The sequence below is a fragment of the Drosophila biarmipes genome, chromosome X (assembly GCF_025231255.1).
Source record: "Drosophila biarmipes strain raj3 chromosome X, RU_DBia_V1.1, whole genome shotgun sequence".
Classification (NCBI taxonomy): Eukaryota; Metazoa; Arthropoda; class Insecta; order Diptera; family Drosophilidae; genus Drosophila; species Drosophila biarmipes.
In genome coordinates, this window is record NC_066611.1 from 11,512,133 (window position 1) to 11,536,384 (window position 24,252).

Below are 24,252 nucleotides of genomic sequence, written 5' to 3' on the forward strand. Positions count from 1 at the left end.
GTTAATTGCCCGTGGTAGCATAGGTTTTCAAGGTTCTCTACAAGAAGCGGAAACATTTTCGAGTCTTTCAAAGGAAAGAATGAGTAAAACCTCCGTGACTTTTCAACAAAAATTCTTTTTATCTAACAAAAAAAATTGTATACATAGAGGAAATAAATAAATAAGGGGTTTTTAAAACTATGGCCTCGAGTCGTTTTACAAGTATGTGGACTCGAACTTTTCACGCATTTTGAGTTTTCGCTGTTTTCCGGGGAAAATACTGAAACTCTTGATGTTGAGGGCCCGTCGGAGCATTCGGATGGTATAGTCAGGGACCAGGCAGGCCACACAGGTTAGCAGGATCCACAGCCAGACCGGCAGGGAGGCCAACAGATTGTTGTAGGCCCAATAGATGTCGGTGTCGTAGTCCCTACAAAAATGTAATATTATTATTTAACCCAGAAAGCAAGCCAGAAATCAAGGCAACTCACAAATTGATAACGTTGTAGATAACCGTTGTGATCATAAAACCCAGTATCGAAATGATGATGGTGAATATGTACCAATAGGACAGGTACATGGACTCGAGCCAAAGCTTGAGGTTCACCACGACCACCACCGTCCACATAAGGAGGGTTCCGAAGCAGGAGAAGGCCACCGTCTGGCCGTAGTTCAGGATCACGTTGTTGAAGGAGAACAGGCAGAAGCCGAAGTAGAAAATAATCACCGAGTGATAGACGGCAAAGAGGACCCACATGAGGAAGTACGGCCAGTGGAGTTGCTTGTTGTCCGTGTTCTTCTTGTAAAGCTGCGGTGTTCTGATTAAGGAAGAGAGGTTTCGATTTAGAAATATCGTTTTGGCTACTATCCTGTAGTGGTTATTACCTCATTAACTTATCCTCGGTGTAGGGCTTCTCGGAGATGGCAATGAACAGAATGGGCAGCGAGGTGTATATTACATTGTACAAGGTGAGGAACAGGGAGTCGTAGACGGAGGACGAGGAGAACAGGGTGTGGAACTGGAACAGGAACATGATGCCCATGAAGACGATGTTCTTGTAGAAGAAGTACAGCACCAGCAGCGACAGTCGGACACTGTGATAGTGGCCATGGACGAGGAGCAGTCGCTTCAGCATGCAGAACTTGGCGAAGGCAAAGTCGGCACATCGGGCCGCCTGTCTGCCCTCGCGTCCCATGATTCCGATGCCCACATGGGCCTCCTGGATCATCGACACATCATTGGCGCCATCGCCAATGGAGGCCGTGTTGTAGTTCTCGTTGGAGGACTTGATCAGCGACACCACCTCGCTCTTCTGCAGCGGACTCAGGCGACAGCACAGCACAGCCGTGCACTTGACGGCCACATCCCGGAACTCCGAACTGGCCTCGGCCAGAGCCACGCCCAGACTCTTACCATCGATGAGCAGGGCGCACTCCTGACCAATTCCGAATATGATCTCACGGTCCAGGGCGTTCAGGTGGAGCAGCATCTCCTCCCGGTTCTTACAGTCAATGATGAAGTACTTCTTGGCATCGGGCGGTATGTGTCCACAGGACAGGGCAATATTCAGGGCCGTTTCCACCTTGTCGCCCGTCAGCACCCAGATCTTGATGCCAGCCGCCTGGAGGGACACTAAAGTATCCGCCACGTCGTCTTGCAGGGCATCCTCTACAGCTGTCGCTCCCAGCAGGTCCAGATCTTTGGAGAGAACATATGATGTCATATCAGATCAAAACAAGAAGGAACATACAAGAATTGGCGCCCAACGCGGGCTTTTTGGAAAGTGCAGTCATTTATATATTTTAAAGAAACACAAAAAATTAAGATGTAACCTCACTAATACTCACTGCTTTCGATCTTCGCGTAGCACTCCTCGCTTAGTTGTTTTCGGTTCTCGAGTGAGCTATTGGCCTGGGCCAGCTCTACGAGGAAGTCCTGGTACTCCTCCTCTGGAATCAGACGACGGGCAATGGCCAGGGTGCGCAGACCCAGGCGGGCAAAGTCACTGATGTGGCTGTCCGTCTTTGAGACCAGATCCGCCGAACTGTTGGCGCACAGCGGAAAGACGTAGCTCTCGGCGCCCTTGGTATAGATCCACCTCCTGCCCTCCGTATCCTTCACAATTACACTCATTCGCTTGCGATCCGATGTGAACTCGAGCACATGGAGTCGCTGGAAGGTTTCCTCCTTGGGCTTGGCAAATGGTCGCTTGTAGTCCATGTGGGGCGGCACAATCCTCACCCGAAGGGTTTCATCATCGTCTCCGGTGTAGACCATTCCTAAATTGGCACAGGCCTCCACCAAAGCCTTCTCGTCAGGACTGGAAGCCTGATAGTCCAAGGTGCTGAGGAGGAATATAGGAAATACGTTAACTACTTAATATAAGACTAAGTATTCCGTTTTAAGTACTTACAATATGAAATCGCGTATTTCGTTTTTCCTGCGCTGCGACTCGGCTCGCATGAGAATTGTGGGCTGTCGGGTGAAGGTGGGTGCGGCGTAGGACTCCCTGGAAGTGGTGCTCGTGGATCGGAAGAGGACGTTGGTGGGCGGAGAGCTGGCTGCAATGGGGCTGGTGAGGTAGGCATTGGGCGCTCCATAGGAGTGCGCCCTCCGGTGGCCGGGAGCCTGACCATTCTGTGGCTCCCAGGACTGTTGCAGATCCTTCTCTGAGGTAGACCGTCGGAATTGCAGTGAAATGGGTCGAAAATTGGGAGTGGTCTCTCCTCCATTTAGGGCACCATTGAGGTCAGTCTGGTTGACATTCAAGTCGATGCCGGTGGCACTGGCATTGGGGGGATTGTGCATCCGATTGGAGCGGGCAAAGTTGGGACTCCTCTTCACCACCACCGGTCGTTTGCGACGCTCCACGCCGTAGCTGTCGTCGGAAACGAGCAGAGGATTGACATCCGATGAAGTGGCCGTCGAATTGGAGCCATTCGGATGAGCCGACACCGAGTTATCGATGGTGTGGCTCACATTGAGCTCGCTCTGCTGACTAGCATTGTGACTCTCCTCGGTGATGTCCGAAATGGAGTACATCTCCGGCGGCCCCGTCTTGATGGCGGCCACCGGCTCCCGCTTGGTGCTGCCCGCATCGGCCTCCTCCAAGGAACCGGAGGCCACCTGAACCGTGTGGCAAATGGACAAGGCCTGGAAGAAGACGCGCTGGTTGGCCTGTAAAGTTAGGGGAAATATATGTATTAGTATATTATACAAAGAAGCTATTCAAAGACTTTGACCTACATTGAAGTTGTTGATGTCCAGTAGGACCTTGGTCTCCTCGTCCTCCAGTCGCGTCGTCCTGAACAGGAACTTATTGCCGGCTATCGAGCACTGCTGGAAGTTCATCTCGTTCTTGGTCAGCGTGCCCGTCTTATCGGAGAAGAGTATATTGATCTGGCCCAGCTCCTCGTTCAGGTTCGAGGTGTTCACCACGCAGGGCTGATCGGTCTCCTTCTCGTACAGCTCGATGTCCCACTCCATGAACCAGCTTCCAATCACCCGCTGAAGCTCAATGGTCACATACAGCGAGATGGGAATCAGGTAGTTGAACAGGATGAGGAAGGACAGGTAGTCCTGCAGGAACTGCTTCACGCTGTAGCTGTCCGTCGCATCCCCCAGATAGGTCAGCTTGGGTATCACAAACAGCTCGTTGTACCTTTAGAGAAGGATATGTTTAGGCGATCGTAGATATTCGAACACAAAAACTCACCTCTTGAGGAAGTAGAGCAGGGTGACGATCGCGATGAGGGCGACGAGTATGACGATCAGGAAGCGGTTGATGTAAATCTCGCTGGAGGCGTTCTTGTTCCGGGTGAGCCGGCTGTTCAGCTGCAGCTTGGAGATCATGCCCGTGTAGACGGCGCATCCGATGACGCACTCGGTGTTCTTCACCCGCGATCCGCGCAGCAGGACATTCTCGGTGGACAGGGGCAGGATCCTACCCTCGCCGCCCTTCAGCTCGATCTTGCCATTGAAGCTGTACAGATCGGTGGTGGGACTCTCGCACTCGATCATGCCCAGCTTGTGCATCTCCTGCAGGTCCACGGTGGGCAGGTCCCGCGGCACCATCAGCGTCTTCAGGTTGGACTCACCATCCAGGTTGGCCGTGGTGATGAAGCACTTGCCATGCGGATCTGTGGATCGCAGCAGGACCAGATCGCAGGGCACATCGCAGTCCCGCTCGACGACGACCAAGTCCCCGGGAATTACGTCCTCCGACTTGATTATCGCCTCCTTGCCATCCCGGATGACCGTGACTGGAAAAAGGAGCGGGGGTGGTGTTTAAAATTAAGAGAAATTAAAAATTTATTTTTAAAAATTATATTTGTGTTCGTTTTCTCGAGTGCTGGTTAAATTTTCAAGGACAATCAAAGTGCCTGTTAAGAAAATTAAGTTTTCTCAAGCATTTGCAATTTCTTATAACAACATATATATGATTTTTTTTAAATCGAAAAGCTTGTTTGACAGTTTTATTAGGTCTTCAGGTTTTTGGACAGATAGTTAACACGCACTTTAACCGTCACTCGAAAACATAAGCATTTATTTTAATATGTTTCAGTTTACCAATTTTATATGTAATTTTTTTGAATGTATGGCGTACTCACCTGGTGAAGAATTGACCACGTTGTCTGTCCTATAACGCAGGACATCTTCATAACCCTGTTTAGCTGCAGTGACAGCAATTACAAATACCAGGGGCAAAAGGGAGGTCATCGGTGACACAGGACTATCTAAGGATAGATAGACATTAGGAAATATTATTTCAAGTTATAAACATACTTAAGTTTACTTTCAAATACTAATGGAATTAGGATTTATTGAAATTAAAATTTGATTTATAGTTTTCCACGTATTTACCAATTAAGAGCGATATAATTGTCATCACCAGGAAGTAGAAATTCGCAATGCGGCGAAATTGTTCCAGTAGATTTTGTGGCAGGAATGTGATCAATGTGTATTTGGTTGATTTGATACGATTTTGGCCCTTCGGTCTTTTCTTCTTGACATCCTGGGGGCCACCGATTTGTATTTGAAGCCAATCATTTCCTGTACTAACTCTGGAGCCCTGGAAAACATGGATCGAACAGCAAACATGTAGACATGCAGATAAGAACTGGTATTATCAGAGTATTTGTTCAATGTACTCATAATGAATCAGCGTCCATTTTTAAACAGAGCTAGGTGATAAAAACACCAAACATAGTTGAATTATATTTATTATGTTTTAATTAATTACTTTCTATTTTATAGACTACCTTTCAAGGGAATAATTTGTAAACAAAAAGTTCAAGTGCACAGAGAGCCTCTTAAAAATGATAATACTATTTGGGATATTTTTATTTACTCGTTTTTAGAGGTTTAGTAAAGTTAGTTTAAGTAAATATTACGCATACGACACCTAAGCAAGATTGAAATTTGTTTAAAACTATTAGATACCCATTTCTAACTTCGTCTATCTATAGATTTAAAAAAAATATCGGGTGGATTCTTTATAAACGGGCATATAAACCAATAACTTTCCTTAAACTAGTTTGATATATTGACCCTGAGGAACTTCCCATTTTTTAGTAGATGCTTAGTTTAAACTACAATCACACAAACATTAAAACAATTTAGATTATGATCTCATTCGAGGCTATCTCGTAGGCGAGACTTCAGATAGCCCAATGATTATATCACACACCTTATGCCAGTTCCACAGGAAGGCGTCCTTCAGATGGAACGATTCCTGGTCCGCCCACGCCGCCGTGGGATAGGATCCAATCCGATCGATGCGTCGAAACCCGCTCAGATGGTCATGGCCAAAGAAATTCATTGTTCATCTCCCTAGGATCGACGCATTTGGCAGCGGTGTGACCACTGGCGCGTCCGATCATCTCTCAAAAGCCTTTCCGCGGATCCACGCTGGGAACGGATTTTTCCGGCCAATACGATGGAAACTTTTGCGACGAACCTCTCTCGTTTTCGCGTTTCTGGAGCAATCACATTTTTAAACACCTGCTGTTTGGCTATTGTTAATTATTGTTTACCTATCGACACTCGCACATACGCTTTCTATGAACTACGATTTTCGTCGCGATTTAATTGCATTAACATTAAAAAATTGAAACTGATAATGGAAAACCTTAAATTTGGATCATGTTCTTATCACATTTGCTTGGGGAACCTTGGTATAGCTCTATCCGGAGTAACCGAAACTAAGGTCCGCCCTAATGCACATACAGACATTTGTACATTTATCGACTTTTTCTCAGCACACTTAAATGTATAACCTTAAAACGATGTTAAGTGGGCAATTTTAACACTTCAATTGAACAGTTCTATGATGCATGTCCACGACCATTGAGGTACACATTTATACACATTGAGTTTTTATGGATTTGCACAATGTATCAGTGGTGGGTACATATTTGCTCTCGAATTTACATAGATCTTATCGTTCGGTACACACACTGGTCACTATTCTATAGTAGGTGTCAGATCATCGAGATCCTTTCTAGATGTTCTATTAGATCAACGTCTAATAGATCGCGGGAGAGATCGCCGCGTGATGTGCGCCCCCGAAAAGCCGTTCTCACACTGAGAACTCGATCTGCATTTCCATACCCATACCTATGGCGATCCCATACCCATTCCCATTCCCATTCCCATCCCATACCCATTCACAGCTTCAAAATCGGTCGGATCGTAGCGCCACAGCTGTAGCTTCGGCTTCGGGCACCCAATAAAAGCTCAAAACCCATTGACGTCGCCAGTGTAAGTTGGCAGCGAGCGTAGATACATATGTGCGTATGCGGCGACACACGAAGACATTCGGGAACTAATAGGTTCAAAGTGCATAGTTAATTTGCCGCATTGTCAATTCGATGACGTCCCACTCAAATCAAATCTCATAAAAACCAATTGCTTGAGATCTGGCACTGACTTTTCCCCATGTTATTTTGGCCAGCAGGTAATTGAGTTATTTCCGCATGGGAGCTGCTAACAAATATTTTATTTAATTCCCATCTTCTTGTAATACAAAAAGAGTTAAACACTAATAAAATTCCATTGCAAAATGGCACCTTAGTAGCCTTTCTGTTTGCCCTGATAAAGTTCCCAGAGCCCTTCTATTTTAAGGAACATAAATCACTTGGTTTAAAGAAATAATATAGTAATATATGGTATTTAATGATATTTAATCTTAGCCTCTTTTCTTATGAGTTATTTCCGCAAAGGAGCTGGTATTATTCCTTTTTAATTTTCCAACTTCTTGTAATTATAGAAAAGAAGTTTGCGTCATGAGTGCAAAGTAATAAAAACACCAATAAAGTTCCATTGTAAAATGGAGACTTCGTAGAACCCTTCTATGTTCAGGGACATAAACCCATTGGTTTAATGAAATGGTATAGTGTAATATATCACATTTGATGGCCTTTGATATTAACTTAAATTATTTTAAATTAAGTAAGCCTATAAATATATTCACTCTCAGTTCCAAAACTCTATTACAAATGTTATCACTTTGAGACTCAGATGTCCAGCTTGGCCCTTTTTTTCTCATAGAGAGGAAAGATTAATTCGAAAAGCTACCCTTACCACTTTGCGTATTCGAAAAAGCCATCTCCGCATGATTCAAATTCGTATTTATCGACCACTGCGGTAGATCTATCAAATGCCAAAAGGATAATCCAAATATTAGGAGGGGAAACCCCACTTATTTAGGGGGATTACTAAAATCAGATCTCCGTAACTTGGCGTGCTACAATTCCAAACCGAGTAGGGAGTTTGTGATGGAATTCTAAGATTAAAGAGTTGCAGTCCACCTTATCTAACCCACACTGTCTTTTTCCTCTCGCATATCGACAAACGGCGTTACTTTAATAGCCGCTTATCTTTTCTATATACTATATAAATTAGTTGATGGATACTACCAGGCACATTCACATAATACTGCCATGCTTTTGCAATGACCTTATAACACATATGGCATAGGTTTGCTCCCAGGGCGGTTACACAATCAAATGCCAATACTGGAACTCACCCTTTTCTGCAGAAGTCTGTCGAAGAACTTGCCCATGGTGTGCCCGCGATATTATCCACTACGAAGGGGGGTTTCTAGAGACTCTCCAGGTTCATATATGCGTTGGGATCGGGGAACAATGTGGCACCGACGCGGAACAATAGCATAACTGACTAAAACTGACCGATTTCTGTATCTCTCTAAAATACTTCGTTACCACGAATTCGTCGTATTGCTTATCGGGAATAACTTTTTTTGTTTTCTGAAACCAATAGCCGACTAGGCAGGTAATCTCTTCGTTAGATTCCGATGAGTAAAGTCCCGCCAATCAGTGTTCAATAGTCGAAGCTTGCACACCCTTTTAGTTTTAGAATAGACCACTTTCAGCACTTTTTGGGGTACTACACCCGATGTGCCTTGCATCGGAGGCAAAGGGAACACTGCACCGAGTGGACATTACAAACAATATTGCACTCCGCAACGTCACTCGAGGGTGTACGAATTATATCATTTCACATTATCAGTCGAGTGGCTTGGGGGTTTTACCATACTATTTTCAGTTTACAACGAACCAGGCGGCCGATCATGGACAGACCCTCTGTCAGCCAAGGCGCACTGCCCGAACTGAGATCCGTGCCGGAGCACCGGGTCCATAATCCGATATCCTACCCAGCGAACGATCTCTCGGTGCACAGTCTTGCTTTCGAGAGCTTTTAAGTACGGGGCTCTCTGGGGCGCGAGACCTACCCATATCTATCTGCTTGTATGTAAACTGCCAAAAAAAAAACTGATAAGATTATGGGTATATCTGAGTGCCGGGCACCTCAGCTGACTAATCGACGGTGACAGAGAAGGTTTGAGCGACAATCGGAATGAAGTGCGGCCATGGGCATGTTCCACCCAGGGTGGGGTTCACTGTAGCCCAGTCTGTGTGGCTGATACGGGTATCTAAACTTTCGTCACCATGATCGAGGTAAATTCACTTCTTAAACTCAACATCTCGCCGTCACTTTACGGTCCACAAATTCCGATAAGAAATCCGGATTTTGACGAGCTCCATGGGGAGCACTTATTTATCAGAAAGCACTATTGAAAGATCGTTTTACCACCGCGTATTTCACAACCAAGCGAGCTTATTTTCCAGATAACGATAGCCAAGATTTCGCCAGTGGATATAAATACTTCTTATATTTATTTTCTCAAAATAAAAAATTATTTTTTTATTTCTTTTACTTAGATCACACACGATCACTTTGGCTTAAGCACCTTTTTTGTGGTTGGAAAGTGCAAATATTTCACAATCAATCGAGCCTTTTTTTAGATATAGATAGGCAACTATTTCCTATACTTATTTTCTCAAAATAAAAAATTATTTTTTTATTTTTTTTTTTTACTTAGATCATATTAACACACACTAGCACTTTGGCTTAAACACCTCTTTTCTGGTTGAGTCGTGAAAATATTTAAAGGGAGTGAAGAACATCCGCGAGGATGTGTTATTTTTGATAAAACCTACCATGTTTTTGGCGACTAAATTGTGTTTGAGTAGTTGAAGTACTGCGTTGATTGGACAATCACCCGATGTCCTCTAGCCAAACAAACAGGTAAACAAACCGCCAGCTCTTTTGGCGAAATCAAATATATAAGACAGATGTATATATATGCGAATGCGTCTATATATTATTGCACAGCGAATGTGAAAGGAAAGAGAGACCTTCCACGCGCAAACTGATTTATCGGCAAACTGTCGAAGAATTGTTGATACCGATACCACTAACAAAGCCGCCGTACACATAGGCCAGCCGGTCGGACATTTCCATGCTTGTTCATGTATGATGTATATATAGCCATAGCCGTGCCCATACACCATTCGCATGCCCCTTCCACACCCAGAGCAGGGTCTTACCAACTTTTAGATATCCCTAAATACGTGCATAGCCAGTGCACTGCACTCTCCGAATGTTGACACAATATAACCACATACGATCCTCACAGATACTCTCTTTTTCTTTGGTTTTTCAATGGGGGGAGGGGAGGTTGCGTTCTCCCGCGAGCGAATAAGCCCGCGGTTTTGCCATTTGTCGAAGAGATAATGTCGATAGCTATATCTTATCGTTGCGCATTGAACGGACTCCGCACCAAACTACACACATCCGCCGGGCTTACGGAGAAACGTATCTGAAATCGCAGTGCGAATGCCACCTTGACTCACTCATCCCGCAGGAAACATGTCTGCAGCGTCTCTAAAACTATGGAGACCAACCCTTATCAGTGGGCTTCAAGTTAGTCATCTATTGATAGCCGGAACTACGACCTCCGACATTATGCTTATGACCGCTGAATCAGTGCTGAGATATCATAGGACGGGTTTTCCCTCAAAATAATTAACAGACAATTTGCAATAATTTCGAATCGTTCATCAAAGTTCCAATGGAATTAAGGGTCCAATGATGTTAAAGAACTTTCCCCCAAAACTTAAGTTATTTTAAAGAACCTCTGATGTGATATCAGGTTGATATGATAATAAGTTGGACTTTGAAAGCATAGAAGGGGCTTTCTCGAAAAAGAAGGCAAGACTTTATCTTAAACTGAAGAACCAAATAAACAACCAACATGGCGTATTAGCAATATTTCTTAATGGGTTTACTTACTTTTTACTTTATTGACCCAAATTATATTAAAAATTGTTTTGACCATAAGTTTACAGTTCATGAATACAAATTTAATATTGAGTTTGCAAAATAAAAAATAATTTACCCCTATATTACACTTGTTTACATTCTTCTTTAAAAGAGGTGGTAACACCTTACTTCTTTGAAGGATTCATTTCGTTCAAACTGCATGAATGCTGATAAGGAACGTAAATAATAATTATAATACCCATTGGAAAGGTACGAGTATACTTTATGATTAGTTTCTTAGAAAGTTCTATATTGTGTTGTTGTGATAAATTTCCCGAATCCGACTTTAGGACATCATAACATTGACTAAAAGATCAGAAAGTACTGGGTATCACATAGTCGAATCCCGCTTTTCATCTCTGCACACAGAAGCAGGGAGTCCAGAGCTCAAAGAGCTTCGATTATTTTAGAAAACAGCTTTAAGTGCCTCGGCTATAATCGAAGTGTTCTGCTGATTAGACTGGTGATTAGGCTACTATGTAAAACGATATCAGTTGGATTAGATATTGGAATTTCAAAAAGGCGATAATATTAATCAGCTAAGAGTATGCGCTAAGACAAACGGTGTGTTTCATTTGTCTGAAGTAATCTCTGGTCGTCCAACATAGTCCAAACGATTACAATTCAAATGTAGCATTAATCTGACATAAGGAGTGCATCTTATCTGCTTGGCAAGTGGTTGACTAATCTCTCATCAAAATTAACGCCGGAAACAAGAATGCTCAGTGTCCAGCCTGTTTCGATGGGATATTTCAGTGACAGAACCACTTGGGAGCCAGAAATAGGTTTTATATAAGTGGCTAATGGAATGGAGCATTATCTTTATCATATGCCAATTTATGTGGCTATTCCAGTTGGAAATTCAGTCTAACTTCTGCTCCGCAAGGTATCACGCGTGCGCACCTCCGATCGTCTTCTCCGCTATAATGAACCACATCTGAACGATCCAAAATTCTGGTGATACATAGAGTACTATAGTGCAAATGGGTGCGAGCAAGAAAAGGTCTGGGGATCCCCAGCGGATTCAGATCGGGGGCATCGAGAGTCGCCAGAAGAAGCCTCTCAATCGGGTGACCACCACCAAGTACAACTGGCTAACATTTCTGCCCCTCAATTTCTATGAGCAATTCAGGCGCGCTGTTTACTTTTACTTTTTGATCATTACAATTGTCTCGTTTTTCGTAAGTAAGTATTATGGTCTATAATCCCTATGGAATTCCCACAATGGTCTATGTTTAACCGGTATTATTGAAAACTAATAGATGAAACCATATCGCCATTGGTTTCACTGCTGCCTTTGCTGTTTGTAATGATCATTACGGCTCTGAAAGAGGGCTTGGAAGACTACTCGAGGTCGAAAAGTGATAAACTAGTCAACACAGCCAGAGGTAAGATAGAGACTCAAAAACCTTACTTAAAAATATTAGGACACCTGAGGAATGTTATTTTTAAGAGCTAAAAATAAACCGAATATACCATATCATTCCACATATTATATCATTTCAGAGGATCTCTAAAGAATCCTTTCTTGAATGGAGTATTTTAAAGAAGTTTCAAGGATATAATACCATTATATTACCACTTCAAGTCCTTACAAATGTTATTATTAATGATTAATTAAAAACAAAACTGCTCTTGAAAACCATATGTATACACCATATCATACCACATATTAGGATCTCTTAAGGATCCCGTGTTGAATGGAGTATTTTAAATAAGTTTTAAAAAAGTAATACTTACATATATTTTTGCCATTTCTAGTCACTGTCATCCGGAACGGCAGGGAAGAGGTCATAAACTCCCAGCTCATTGTGCCCGGCGACCTTGTGGTGGTGCGAAACAATGGAGATGTGCCCTGTGATCTCGTCCTGCTGCAATCCTCTAGTGCGGATCGCAGGTGCTTCGTGACCACCGCCAATCTGGATGGGGAGACCAACCTGAAGACCATCTCCGTGCCACCCAACTACGTACTTTCCCCCGATGATGGAGTCAAGGGCAAGGATTGCATTGTTTGCGAGGCCTCCACCTCTGACCTGTACAGCTTCAATGGACGTCTGGAAATCGGAGAAGGCGGCGGTGATGCCCTGCCCCTGACCATCGAGAATCTACTGCTTCGCGGGGTTCGAGTCAAGGGCACCGATCGGGTAGTTGGCTGCGCCATCTACACCGGAATGCACACCAAGTTGCAGCTGAACAGTCACTATACGGGGAACAAGTCAGCCTCCAGCGAGAAGTATATCAACAAGTTCATGGTCGCCCTCATCGTAGGCATGATCGTGGTGGTGGTGGTGTTGTACCTCATCGAAAGGTGAGTGCATCTCTAGATATGTTTTTATAATTTTGTATAATAAAACCCACTTCTTCCTTAGACACAAGGAAAAGAAGATTGTGCCAACCATGCCCTACCTGGGCCCACCCACCAACTTCAACTCGGCGTGGCAAATCTTCGAGGACTTTCTCTCGTTCCTGCTGCTCTTCAACTACATGGTGCCCATATCCGCCTACATGAACATCGAACTGTATCGCATTTTTGGAATGCAATTTATGCACAACGACCTCCATTTGTACGATGAGGAAACGGACCAGCCTTGCCGGGTAAATGCCTCCAATCTCAATGAGGAACTGGGTCAGGTCAACATCTTGTTCTCCGACAAAACCGGCACACTCACCAAGAACATCATGAAGTTCGTTAATTGCTATGTAGCGGATGTCAATTATCAGCTGCAAAGTACCCACCTCCTGTGTGAGGCCACTGGTGAGCAGTTTGAACTGGAAAAGCTAGATGTGAGTTAGACCTCTAGTCGTATATCATTTTTGGGGATACTACTAACAAGATTCCCTTTTAATCCAGGACGAAGCCAGAGTATTTTTTGAGGCACTCAGCGTATGCCACACCGTGGAAGTGCTCCAGGAAACGGGAGACAAGCCGCAGGAATCTCTTGAATCCGTGACGGAAAAAAGTCACTTGATGGGCAGAAAGATTGTTGACCACTATCAGGCAACCAGCCCTGACGAAAAGGCCATCCTCGAGGGCTGTGCCAGTCTGGGTTTGGTGTACGAGGGTCAGGAGAATGATGTCCTGCGAATCTGTCGGTATCCCAGCGCTGAGAAGCTGCAGTTCGAGCGCCTCCATGTCCTGGAGTTCAGTTCGGAGCGACAGCGGATGAGTGTTATCTTGAGGGATCCAAGCGGTACCATCTGGCTTTACTCCAAGGGAGCGGAGAGCGCCATCTTTCCGCGGTGCAGGGCGAGTCCGCGAGTGGAGCAGACCGATGGGCAGATAACAAAGTATGCCCAGAAGGGCCTGCGCACCATGGCCGTGGCCCGACGCACTCTGACCGAGGAGGAGTTGGCCAACTTTGAGGTGCTCTACCGGAAGGCAAACACCCAACTGAGCAATCGCGATGAGTTGATAGCGGAATGCTACGAAACGGTGGAGATTGGTGAGTTAATTTAATCAATGTTCCCAATCTGTGTATCTAGATTATTTTGTAGAACTGAAAAAACATTTGGTCCTTCGACCCGGATTTCTTGGATCCTTTCTTAATGTTCAGCCTTTTTTGGAAAGTTTGAGATGCCCAGTGATTTTCATAAAATTAATCATTTTCATAAATCATTAATTAAAATTATTCAATCATCAATCTATGTTTCAAAACAAAAAGAACATATGATCCTTCGAGCCAGATATCCTTAAAAGCATTCTTGTAAAATCCTCCCTTTTTCGCAGATCTTGACCTTCTGGGCGCCACCGCCTTGGAGGACGCACTTCAGGAGCACGTGGGCGACACCCTGGAGGCTCTGCAAGCAGCCGGTCTTAAAATCTGGGTACTCACCGGCGATAAAGTGGAAACGGCCTACAACATTGGCCTGGCTTGCCGGCATATACCGCCTGGATCCAAGCAGCACTTCATCGTTAACCTCACTGAGCCGGCGGAGCTGCTGACGCGATTGCAGGAGATCGGCTCCGACAATCCAGAGGTCCTGGTGGTCGATGGAATCTCCATCACCGCACTGCTAGAGCACACACCTTGCGAGTTCGGCGATCTCGCCCTGCGCTGCCGAGCAGTACTCTGCTGCCGATTGAGTCCGCTGCAAAAGTCCGAGATCGTCACGCTGATCAAGCGGCGAAAGAAGCATATCACGGCTGCCATTGGTGACGGTGCCAACGATGTGTCCATGATCCAGGAGGCGCACATCGGCATCGGGATCACGGGTCGTGAGGGAAAACAGGCTGCCCGGTGCGCCGACTTCGCCATTGCCCGCTTCGAGATGCTGCGCCGCCTGTTCCTCGTCCATGGGCACTACAACTCACAGCGCCTGGCCTTCTTGGTGCTCTTCTACTGCTACAAGAACATCATCATCACCGGGTGCATGGCCCTCTTCCAGGTCTACGACCTGTTCTCCGCCACCAACGTCTACAACTCCCTGTACCTCTGGCTCTTCGATATTGTGTATATCTCCTTTAGCTTTACGTACTTGGCCATTTCCGACAAGGACTACAGCGAGGAAACGCTGCTTAGGTGAGGACCCTACATCTCTATCACATAATCAGATCTTTATAAGCTCGATTATATCATATTTCAGCCATCCGGAGCTGTACAAGCCCCTGGCCCACAATCGCCAGGCATCGATGGGCGTGTTCAGCTTGTGGATCTTCAACGGCTTCGTCCAGTGCTTCATAATCTTCTACTTCACCTACGCCGTGCTCAACGAACAGAACGTCCTCTTTAATGGCGGACAGACGGCCAGTTTCCAGACCTTCGGAACCATGCTGATCACTGTTATTGTTATAGTGGGCAATCTGAAGCTGCTCCTGGTGGGTCGCTACATGACCTATCTGAACATTTTCATGATCTTCGCCTCCATTGCCGCCTTCATGCTGACCACGTACCTCTACAACCTGGACATGACTGGGGAGCTCTACGATGTCTACAACCAGTTCATAGCCTCACTTCCGCTCTGGCTCTTCACGATAGTCTGCTCTGCGGCTTGCCTGCTGCCCGACTTTATCTTTAAGGTCGTGAATGACATGTACAGAAAGGTGCCACCGACTAGCAAGCCTGTGGTATAACAAAAATAATGTACAGTGATCATTAAACGTTAATACTCTCTAAATTCCTAATGGTGTTTTTACATTATTTTATATTCATTTAACTAGGAGCTTTACGACTTTTTTAGCACAAAGAATTATTGTCATTGTACAAGAATCCTTACAAAAAATTTAATGAGTTTTAAATTATCTCAACTTAACAAATAACAATCGAGCAAACATTTCTAGACATATTCCCTTTTCACTTACCTAAATAAAAATAACTATAAATATTTACACATATAACAGCAAGCAGTCTGTGGAAGTAGTATTTTCTGGAAATTCTATAATCCATAAGAGCTAGATCACACCGTTTTAAAGAAAGGCTCCCCAGCCAATGTACATGACGGCCAAGTTGTCCACCTTGGTGGCCTCGTTTATGAGGAAGTTGACCTGTCCTTCGGTCGAAAGAGGAATGCTGTTGGCCTGCTGACGTTTGACCTGCAAAGAATTAAAGATTGGGTTGATATAACTGACATTATAAACTATTAAAAATATATTAAGTTTTTAAAAAAAGATATGGAACTTGTCAAAATAAATAGAAATCATATGATATAATAGAGCATTTAAAACGACTTTAAAGAGACTCTATAGTTTCTACGTCCTTTTCTTAACTTGACTAGCAAAATGTATATGTCTCTAGCTTTAGGCACTTTAAGACCCCCGGAGCATTACAAATATATCCAAAAAATAATATAAGATTTACGAAAGTATACACTTACGTGTCCTTGCAGGCGATCGGCAATGCGCTGGACATCCTTTGTGATCTTGGCCGTGGCGGCTCCATTTCGCGTCTGCGCGCCCACATCGTAGACGAAGGGCCGCAGCATGGACATCAGGGTCTTGGTCTCCTGCTTCAGCAGGCGCAGCGTGATCTCGCAGCACTTGCGGAAGCTGCCCTCCACGCCCAGCGGCCCCATGGCCACGATCATGTTCCTTGTGAGCCGGAATGGAACCACCTCCGGATAGGCCAGCAGCTCGCCCTGATTGAACAGGCAATTGAAGTCCACATGGACGGCATCGCCATTACCCTCGGCGAACAGGATATTCTCGCCATGGCGATCGCCCAGTCCCAGGATGTAGCCCACCATGGACATGACGGCCACGGTGCGGATGTAGGTGTTCCTCGCCTCGTACCAACTGTGCAGGGTGACGAATCGCTGGCGCAGCCACTCCTGGAACACCGGCGGATGGGCGGGTACCAGCTGCTTGGTGAAGACCTCTCGCTTGCGCTCCAGCGACTCATTTAGTGGCACGGCCAGCTGGTGCAGTTGCCGCGAGGACATCACCTGTCCCCGCTGGGCATACAGGCTCATGCAGATGCTCCGGTATGAGGCCAGATTGGGCAGCCACTCGACCAGGCCGCACTCCTCGTTGAACGGCAGCACGGCGTAGGTGCGAATGTGGAGTCGCCGCTGCCTGGCCGGAGCATCCTGGTGGAGGTACCTCTTAACCAGGCCATTGAACTCCATCAGCCGCGCATCCCGACGCAGATCATCCTTGGGCTTGACCAGCACATCGTAGTCCCTGCCATCGCTACAGCGAATGGTCAGCTTCTTGGGCTTCGCCGCCGAGCGCAGGATCAGCACGGACTCCTGGAAGCCACTGATGTAGATCTGCTGGTAGGGAAACCAGTTGGTTGTCGCTGTACTCGCAGGCACCTGGTTCAATGCGGATGTAGTGGTGTCCGAGTTCAGCGGCAGCGTGGGCTGCATGTACTTCTCGAAGGGCAGCAGTATATTTGAGAATTCCGCCTGTTTGCACAGCTTGGTGAGGCGGGTGTCTAGGTCACTCAGCTTGTAGGTTCGATCCAGCGTAACCTCCTTGTTGGTCAGCTCAATGAGACGCTCTGTGAGTGAGTTAAAGTCGTTGAGTAGTTTCTGGAAGGAGGCCTTCTGCAATCGACTGTCGGTGAGCACCAGTTTGCAGCGCTTAATCCTGGAGGCCTTGGCGGACTTGAAGTGCGGCAGGAGCATCCAGAGCGACTGCTGCGGATACTCCTCCACCAGGCGAATGATTATATTCCTTAGAACAGTGAACACTTCCGGCAGTGGATGACACAGGCGACTCAGCATCTGGGAGTAGACCGTGTAAAAGATGGCCGCTGGCAAGGCTGAGCAGCAGTTGGTCAGCAGGTCGTTCATCTTCTTCACCTGCTCGCTGTTGGTGGAGCTCTCGGTGGTGTCCAGCCACAGGCTGATCAGGCGCGGCATCGACTGGTAGACATGCTCGCTGCCATAGCGCAGGGATCTGGCATAGTTCACCATCACACTGATCAGCATGTCGTCTTGTTCGCCGGTGAGGTCCGTCTTACCACTCTGCCGGGCCTCGCGCATCTTCTCCAGGAACTGCGCCATCTGCACGAAGCAACTCTCCGACTGCCGGTGCACGGCAATGGCCTCCTCGAAGTACTTAAGCACGGCATCCGCGCACAGATGCATCGATTCAGCACTGTACACGGCCTGCAAATACTTTCCTCGGAAGAAGAGATGTCGCTGCTCCGGTGCTAACTGTTTGAAGTTACCCTGGCACTCGGTTCGCATGATGGACAGCTGCTCCTCCAGATAGTTCATGGCCATCACCTGGTCACCCTTCTGCCACAGCAGCTTGGCTCGCTCGATGAACAGCCCCATGGGCTTGTATTCCGCCGCTTTGAGTATATAAAGTTGGGCTCGCTGCAGTTGGCCGGCATTCCGATTGATTTGGGCACTGTTTAGCCAGATCCTTGCCAGCTCCGTCTGCAGGTGGGGCAGCAAGTGGTCGCGATCCGACAGGCGGCGTTGAAGCTCAGCCAATAGGTTCCGGCGGAAGCTGTAGATTGACTCCTGGACGCGAACTTGCGGCTGTATGACCTGCAGGCGATACTGCCAGTCCTCGAAGTACTTCTTCATTAGCTTCTCCTGGTTGTCGCGATCGCGATCCTGTTCCAGTTTCTCCACCAGCTGCTGGCTGCACTGCAGTTCGTGCACCAAATGGAGCTTCAACACCGCATCGTAGGCATTGGCATACGAGTGTTGCTGTACGGCAGAGCAGCTTCTGAGCTGCTCCAGCACCGATCCACGCATCCCGTCCAGCAATGCATCGAATTCGTTGCGCGTGGTGAGTGGCCTGCGCAGCTTGAGACAGCCCTGGGAGCACTGGGCCGGCCAGTTGGACTGAAGCTCTTCCATCTCATCGTAGCTGCCCAGGCGCCAGAGCAACTCCGACTTGCACTCCGCGAAGCACTGCTCCGAATACTGATCAGAGAGTCGTTGCCAGAGACCATCAGCTATCAACTGAGCCGTCTTGGGTGTGTCCCTCAAATAGGCGTCGATCATGGCCCGCACGTGATCCGGCTGCATCTGATCCGTGCTGGAGAGCAGCTGCTCGTAGGAGGTGATCATATCCTGCTGCCGCTCCACCAGTCGGTTGACCAGGATGTCCTGCGTGACACTCATGTCGTAACTGCGAACCTGCACAGCTCCCTCCACCGAATCCGGATCCCTCAGAGAGCCGTACACCTCCACGAGGAACGTGAACTGCTCCAATAATCTCTTCGACTTGTCCTCGCCCTCCTCCAGATAGCTCTCCAGGTAGCTGAGGGCCCTAGCATATTCTCCACAATTGTAGCTGGCGCGGGACACCAATAGCTTGGGTATCTGGTTAAGGAACTCATGGATCTTCCTGTAGTTAGGATCTATCGTCTCCGGAGGCTTTCCGGCAGTGCTACGGCCGTGAATTCGCTGCCACTCCCTGAGCCAGCGCTGCAGAAAGTCCAAAAGTTCGGCGCACAGCTTGCCAGCCAGTCGGGGCACACGACTGGAGTCCTCCTTCCGCTCCAGAACCGAGCTGCCCTGTGCTGGCTTGATTCCAGCTGCATACTTTCGTGACTCGAACTGCTTGAAGGCATTCTCCTTGATGGCCCCCAGCTCCTGGCGACCCCTCACCGAGCTGGAGCTTTCCTCATTGGCTCGCAGCACGGCCATGAACTCCTCCTGGATGTGGGCCCTCTGCTCCGCCGTGCACTCGAGCAGGGCATGCAGCAGGATGTAGGGATAGAAGGTGCTCAGCATGTTGCCATCCCGCTTGATGCAGGGCTTGTAGGAGCTGAGTAGATGGCGCGTGTCCGCGGACTGGATGTAGTCGATCAGTCGACTGGCCCAGAGAAAGGCCCACTCCTCATAGAAGTTGTGGGAGTAGTGGCTGCCAAAGAGTGGCTGCTGCAGGCAGGTATTCGGACGATGGCAACAGGTGTAGCAGGAGTGCAGCATGGGCTCCATCACCTGGCGCATGCGGGCCGGCAGCGATTGCCAGAGCTGCACCTTCTTCTGCTCCTTGGGCGAGATGCCACAAGTGGCCAGCGTCTCCTGGATGGCCAGCGAGAAGCTATCCACATGCTTTGTCTTCTGCTGGAACTGATAGCCACGGCACAGAGCGGTCAGTGCCAAGACAGCGAAGTCATCGGACAGTATGTTGAGCGGCAGCGGCTGCGGACTGGCAAAGTTGTAGTTCGAGGGCAGGTAGCTGGCATCGATGGCTCCCAGTTCGCCAAGGCACTTGGCCGAGGCCATTTGCAGTTGACCATCATCGTGCTGGCAGCCAGCCATTAGGACGTTCACAATCTGCTCCAGCAGCGGTTCGAGCGGCACTTCACTGAGGATCGTGCTGTTTAGCTGGTCTCTTCGCCGGCCGAAAAGTTCCCCCAGATGTTGGAGGGCATAGACGCGCACCTGCAGGCACTCGTCTGTGATGTGTTTCTGCAGGAAACGCAACTGTTCCACCAGTTGTGGCGCTGCATTCGATTGCCCCTCCTCCTCGGACGATCCCTTCAGGTCCAGGTGTGCTGTATGCCTTCTGATGCACTTTTGAATGGAGGGCGCCACGTGCTCCATGCGATCCAGGAAGTACAGATCAGTTATAAAGTTGCCCAACATCGAGGCGTTGCGCAGGATTATAAACTCATACAGATCGTTGACTTGCTTAACGCTCTCGCTGTCCGCCAGCAGCGGCTGCAGGGTGGCCACAATCCTGCCCAGCGACGGCCCCAGCTCCTGCACATTCACCACATGCAGGAATATGTGCCAGATCTTCAGGCAAATGCGCTGCAGACGAGGCTCCTGCAGCGTGTGGACGAAGCTCAGCATGGCGATGATCTTGAATCTGAACTGGGTCACGTGCTGGGAGCCCACAAAGCGCATTATCTGTCCCAAGCTGTACAGGGTCTCCTCCTTCAGTGGCTTCTCGAAGGCCGATTCACTCAAGCAGCTCTCGAAGTAGGTGATCACGCCAAGGAATCGCTCGGCAATGAAGTTGGCAAACTCCGCATTGGCCGTCTGGCTGGACAACTCCTCCTCGGAACCGATACTCAGCTGCAAAAGGCTTTGGAAGGAACGCATCACGAATATGGGGTTGCGGTTGAAATAGATTAGCAATTCGGCCACCGTTTGCTAGCAGGAATACCAAATAAAATAAATGAAATAATAAGGAAACAAAGAACAATAATAATAATATAACAGCAGCCCACCTTGACATCCGCATTCATGAGCTGCTGCAGGCTCGACTGGGTGCAGCTGACTACTAGCTCAATGCAACTGTTGGCCAGCTCCGGATCCTCGGTGAGGTATACATGGGTGTAGATGCGCAGGAATGAGGTGGAAAACCAGGTGGCAATGGGTTTTCGCATCTGTTTGGCTATCAGCACCAAAACTCCCTTGCAACGTGGCTCCAGGATGCAGTGCGGCAGAACCATGGCGGTCACCAGGCGTTGGTACTTGCAGGTGAACTCCTGCACGCAGGTGAAGCCCAGCATTTTGGTGAGCTAAAGCAGAGGGGGGATTCAGTTTTGTATGTTATAGAGATTCAATTTACTCACTGCTCTCAGGGATCGGGTGAAGCGAACGCCATCTGAAAGGTAGCCAGTCAAGGCCAGACGCACGGTCAGATCCAGGGCATCCCGCTTGTACCAGTTCCACAGGTTGATCGTCTGCAGACCATGGCTGGCACAGATCTCGGTGGCCGCCAGCACAGCCTCTTGAGCGACCAGCGAGCGGGTGTGCACCAAAAAGAAGAACGTCATTTTGAACCAGTGGAAGAGCCAGATTTCATCGTCTTCCAAGTGGGCAATGGCCACCAAGATGTTCAGCACACGTCTCTGCTGCAAAACATTTTGCTCCGCCAGCGGCTTGCCCAGCATGGCTTTAATAGCATTTAGGACAAGATTGCCCAACTTTTCCTTGAATTCCGGCGAAAGGGCACGCATGGCAGAGACCAGAAGGCCTAGGATCTTTACATTTACCTTTTGCAGACCCTCCGCTTCCCTTAGAAGTCGCAGGATCAGCTTGGGCTCGAAGCTCAGCAAGTCCAGGTGATGGGAAACGTAGGAAAAATCGGCATCAAACAAAAAATCCTTTGCTATTATCTCAAGGGAGGCGTTTGAGAAGTCCAAATGTGCCACTGGCTGCTTGCATTTACCCAGGTAAATACCAGGAAGTGCATCTGGCAATGGTCTGCACTTCGGGCAGTACAACTCAATGCGCTCCTGGACTTTGAAGACACTCAAAGTACCCGGCTGGGAGCACAGCAGCAAGCGGATAACATGAGCGCGTCCACTGGGAGTCGCAATAGAGGGCAGGGACTTCAGCAGTTGCTCCACCTTTATGTAGCCCGCTATGTACAACTGCGGCAGATTGCGGCAGAACACCTCCTGCGTCGCCTCCGCTTGCATGAGACTCACGTAGTGCTGGGCATAGAATCCCTGCATCTGGGTGTGCGCACTCGAGGGCGTTTCCAAGCGAATGCCGCACAGGTGAGACAGCTCCATGTGCCGCTGGAGAATGGCCAGCAGCTGGTGTTGCGTCTGCGTCTTTAGGTCGTGTCGAACGAAGGTGATCTGCATGAGAAGCGAGCAAATTTCCAGGTATATGGGCTTCTTGGCTGGGGGGCACTTGGTTTCCTGCTCGACCAGCTGCATGGAAATGTTGTTCCAGTTGGTGTCCGTCACCTTTGTGATTTCGCAATGTAGCGGCAACTTGGCCAATAGCGGGGCATCGAAGTGGGCTTCCTGGCCAGCTATACTATGCTGGCTCTGTGCCAAGACCAGCTGCTCCAGCTGCTTGAAGGCGCGTAGAATGGCAACCAGTTCCTGCCATTCCCTGGCCAGGATTTGCTCCTTCTTCATGATTTTGACAAGGTTTTGTGTCAGCGATTGCAGCACTGTTGTGCGTATCTCCATCTGTTGCACTGCCATCCGCGCCAATATGGGCAGTAAATGTTCAGAATGGGCGTGCCAATGGCTTAGCAAAAGCTGCTGGAAGTGCAACAGTTGCTCCAGCGATATCACCGACCGCTCTAGCTGGCCTTGTATGAAGGCACTTAGCGTCTCAAGCAGTTCATCCTCCAGTTCGATGTCGGCGGGCAGGCTGAGAATCTCGTTGAGCAGCAGGTAGCCAAGCTGGAGGGCGGGTTGACCACGCTTGTGCAGGACGAGCAGCAGCTGCTTGGTGCTCACGTTTAGTTGCGTGAGCTCCTGGCGTGTCATGCAGCCGAACTCCAGCCACTTGGCAACTGTGGACCACATAATGGTCGTTGCCTCCAACGTCAACTGGGCGTAGTGGCCCACATCCGGATTGGTTGACCAGCTGGTGGCCGCCTGTGAGCGCAGGACACTGTGGCAGTAGTTCAAGCTGGCCAGCTTTGTATCCATGTCGCACTCCTTGAGGACTAGCAGGGCCTGGTGCAGGCTGCTCGAGAAGATGTCGCCGTGCGTGGCATAGCCAATGTGATGGGCGTGCTCCAGGACCTCCAGCAGGCTCTTGGCATACAGGTCGGCCTGCTCAATTGGCAGCTTGATGTCCTCGAAGGCGCACTGGGGATCAAACTCCTGCAGGCAGGCCACATCGCAGCGAAAAATACTAAGAGTTATAGTGTGACTCTGTTCGGCACGCCCTTGCCTGAAGTCCAGGGAACTCAGCTGCTGGTGCGTCTCCTCCAGGGCCTCCACATAGGCCAGGACCAGGCGCTCATACAGCTTCGGGTGATTGGAACAGCAGGAGCTGAGGATTTTCCTCTGCAGATTGATGCACTGACTGCGGCGGAACAAGGGTGAGCTTTTAGTTTTTGGTTCCCAGTGCCGGCGGGTAATCTCACCTGCCGTCTGGAGTCTCGCTCAGGCACTTGGCCAGCTTGTTGAGCAGCCACAGGAGGAAGGTGTCCTGGAATTTGTTGTGCAGCTCGCGCACCAGCGAGCAGCTTATCAGGCTCGGCTCCTGGCACAGGATGTCCTCGATCACGGTGTACACGCGGGACAAGTTGGAGGCGTTCCGGTTCACGTGGTTGTAGAGCAGCTTCCACATGTCCTTGCGCTGGTTCGACATGTTGCCAGTTTTGCTTGTAATCCCTTTATTTTATAATTTTGCGGGCCGCACATTTGTTTACCAAATTGCCGGCATCCAAGGCGGTCGATATTTATCGATAGATTTGGGAAGTAGTTATCGCTTCTCCTTAAAGTAATAACCGA

At 48.2% G+C, this 24,252-nt stretch overlaps 3 protein-coding genes across 5 annotated transcripts; 1 reads left to right on the forward strand and 2 right to left on the reverse strand.

The window, feature by feature from the left end:
* Window positions 1-105: 105 nt before the first annotated feature.
* Window positions 106-8,413, reverse strand: LOC108025865 (phospholipid-transporting ATPase IF). Of its 2 annotated transcripts, none has more exons than XM_017096535.3 (10): window positions 8,010-8,413; window positions 4,844-5,051; window positions 4,591-4,716; window positions 3,696-4,242; window positions 3,227-3,641; window positions 2,394-3,157; window positions 1,828-2,324; window positions 865-1,678; window positions 471-797; window positions 106-409 (listed from the first exon to the last, which is right to left on the reverse strand). In XM_017096535.3, the coding sequence occupies exons 1-10, from the start codon at window positions 8,043-8,045 to the stop codon at window positions 196-198; spliced, it is 3,948 nt and encodes a 1,315-aa protein (XP_016952024.1). In that variant the 5' UTR covers window positions 8,046-8,413; the 3' UTR covers window positions 106-195. The 2 variants fall into 2 exon arrangements, with proteins under 2 accessions (XP_016952024.1, XP_016952023.1); XM_017096534.3 differs by lacking the exon at window positions 8,010-8,413 and adding an exon at window positions 5,670-6,553.
* A 3,061-nt stretch (window positions 8,414-11,474) lies between these two features.
* LOC108025831 (phospholipid-transporting ATPase IF) lies at window positions 11,475-15,740 on the forward strand. The gene is made up of 7 exons (XM_017096488.3): window positions 11,475-11,854; window positions 11,932-12,057; window positions 12,431-12,977; window positions 13,039-13,453; window positions 13,521-14,112; window positions 14,397-15,189; window positions 15,254-15,740. The coding sequence occupies exons 1-7, from the start codon at window positions 11,653-11,655 to the stop codon at window positions 15,738-15,740; spliced, it is 3,162 nt and encodes a 1,053-aa protein (XP_016951977.1). The 5' UTR covers window positions 11,475-11,652.
* LOC108025830 (serine/threonine-protein kinase ATR) lies at window positions 15,658-24,188 on the reverse strand. Of its 2 annotated transcripts, XR_006368095.2 has the most exons (6): window positions 23,883-24,188; window positions 21,610-23,821; window positions 21,262-21,555; window positions 16,481-21,184; window positions 15,969-16,199; window positions 15,658-15,729 (listed from the first exon to the last, which is right to left on the reverse strand). XR_006368095.2 is itself a non-coding variant. In XM_017096487.3 (5 exons), exons 1-5 carry the CDS (start codon window positions 24,107-24,109, stop codon window positions 16,074-16,076), a joined length of 7,563 nt encoding a protein of 2,520 aa, XP_016951976.1. In that variant the 5' UTR covers window positions 24,110-24,188; the 3' UTR covers window positions 15,759-16,073. The 2 variants fall into 2 exon arrangements, 1 of the variants encoding a protein (XP_016951976.1); XM_017096487.3 differs by lacking the exon at window positions 15,658-15,729 and having other exon boundaries at window positions 15,759-16,199.
* Window positions 24,189-24,252: the final 64 nt, after the last annotated feature.

Coding starts and splice junctions, on each gene's coding strand:
- LOC108025865 (XM_017096534.3), bottom strand. CDS start 5,801: ATGAATTTCTTTGGCCATGACCATCTGAGCGGGTTTCGACGCATCGAT. Junction 3,158..3,226: donor TGGACATCAACAACTTCAAT/GTAGGTCAAAGT, acceptor CTAACTTTACAG/GCCAACCAGCGCGTCTTCTT. Junction 1,679..1,827: donor CTACGCGAAGATCGAAAGCA/GTGAGTATTAGT, acceptor TTCTCTCCAAAG/ATCTGGACCTGCTGGGAGCG.
- LOC108025830 (XM_017096487.3), bottom strand. CDS start 24,109: ATGTCGAACCAGCGCAAGGACATGTGGAAGCTGCTCTACAACCACGTG. Junction 23,822..23,882: donor AGCGAGACTCCAGACGGCAG/GTGAGATTACCC, acceptor GTTCCGCCGCAG/TCAGTGCATCAATCTGCAGA. Junction 21,185..21,261: donor TCATGAATGCGGATGTCAAG/GTGGGCTGCTGT, acceptor TATTCCTGCTAG/CAAACGGTGGCCGAATTGCT.
- LOC108025831 (XM_017096488.3), top strand. CDS start 11,653: ATGGGTGCGAGCAAGAAAAGGTCTGGGGATCCCCAGCGGATTCAGATC. Junction 12,058..12,430: donor ACTAGTCAACACAGCCAGAG/GTAAGATAGAGA, acceptor TGCCATTTCTAG/TCACTGTCATCCGGAACGGC. Junction 15,190..15,253: donor AGCGAGGAAACGCTGCTTAG/GTGAGGACCCTA, acceptor ATCATATTTCAG/CCATCCGGAGCTGTACAAGC.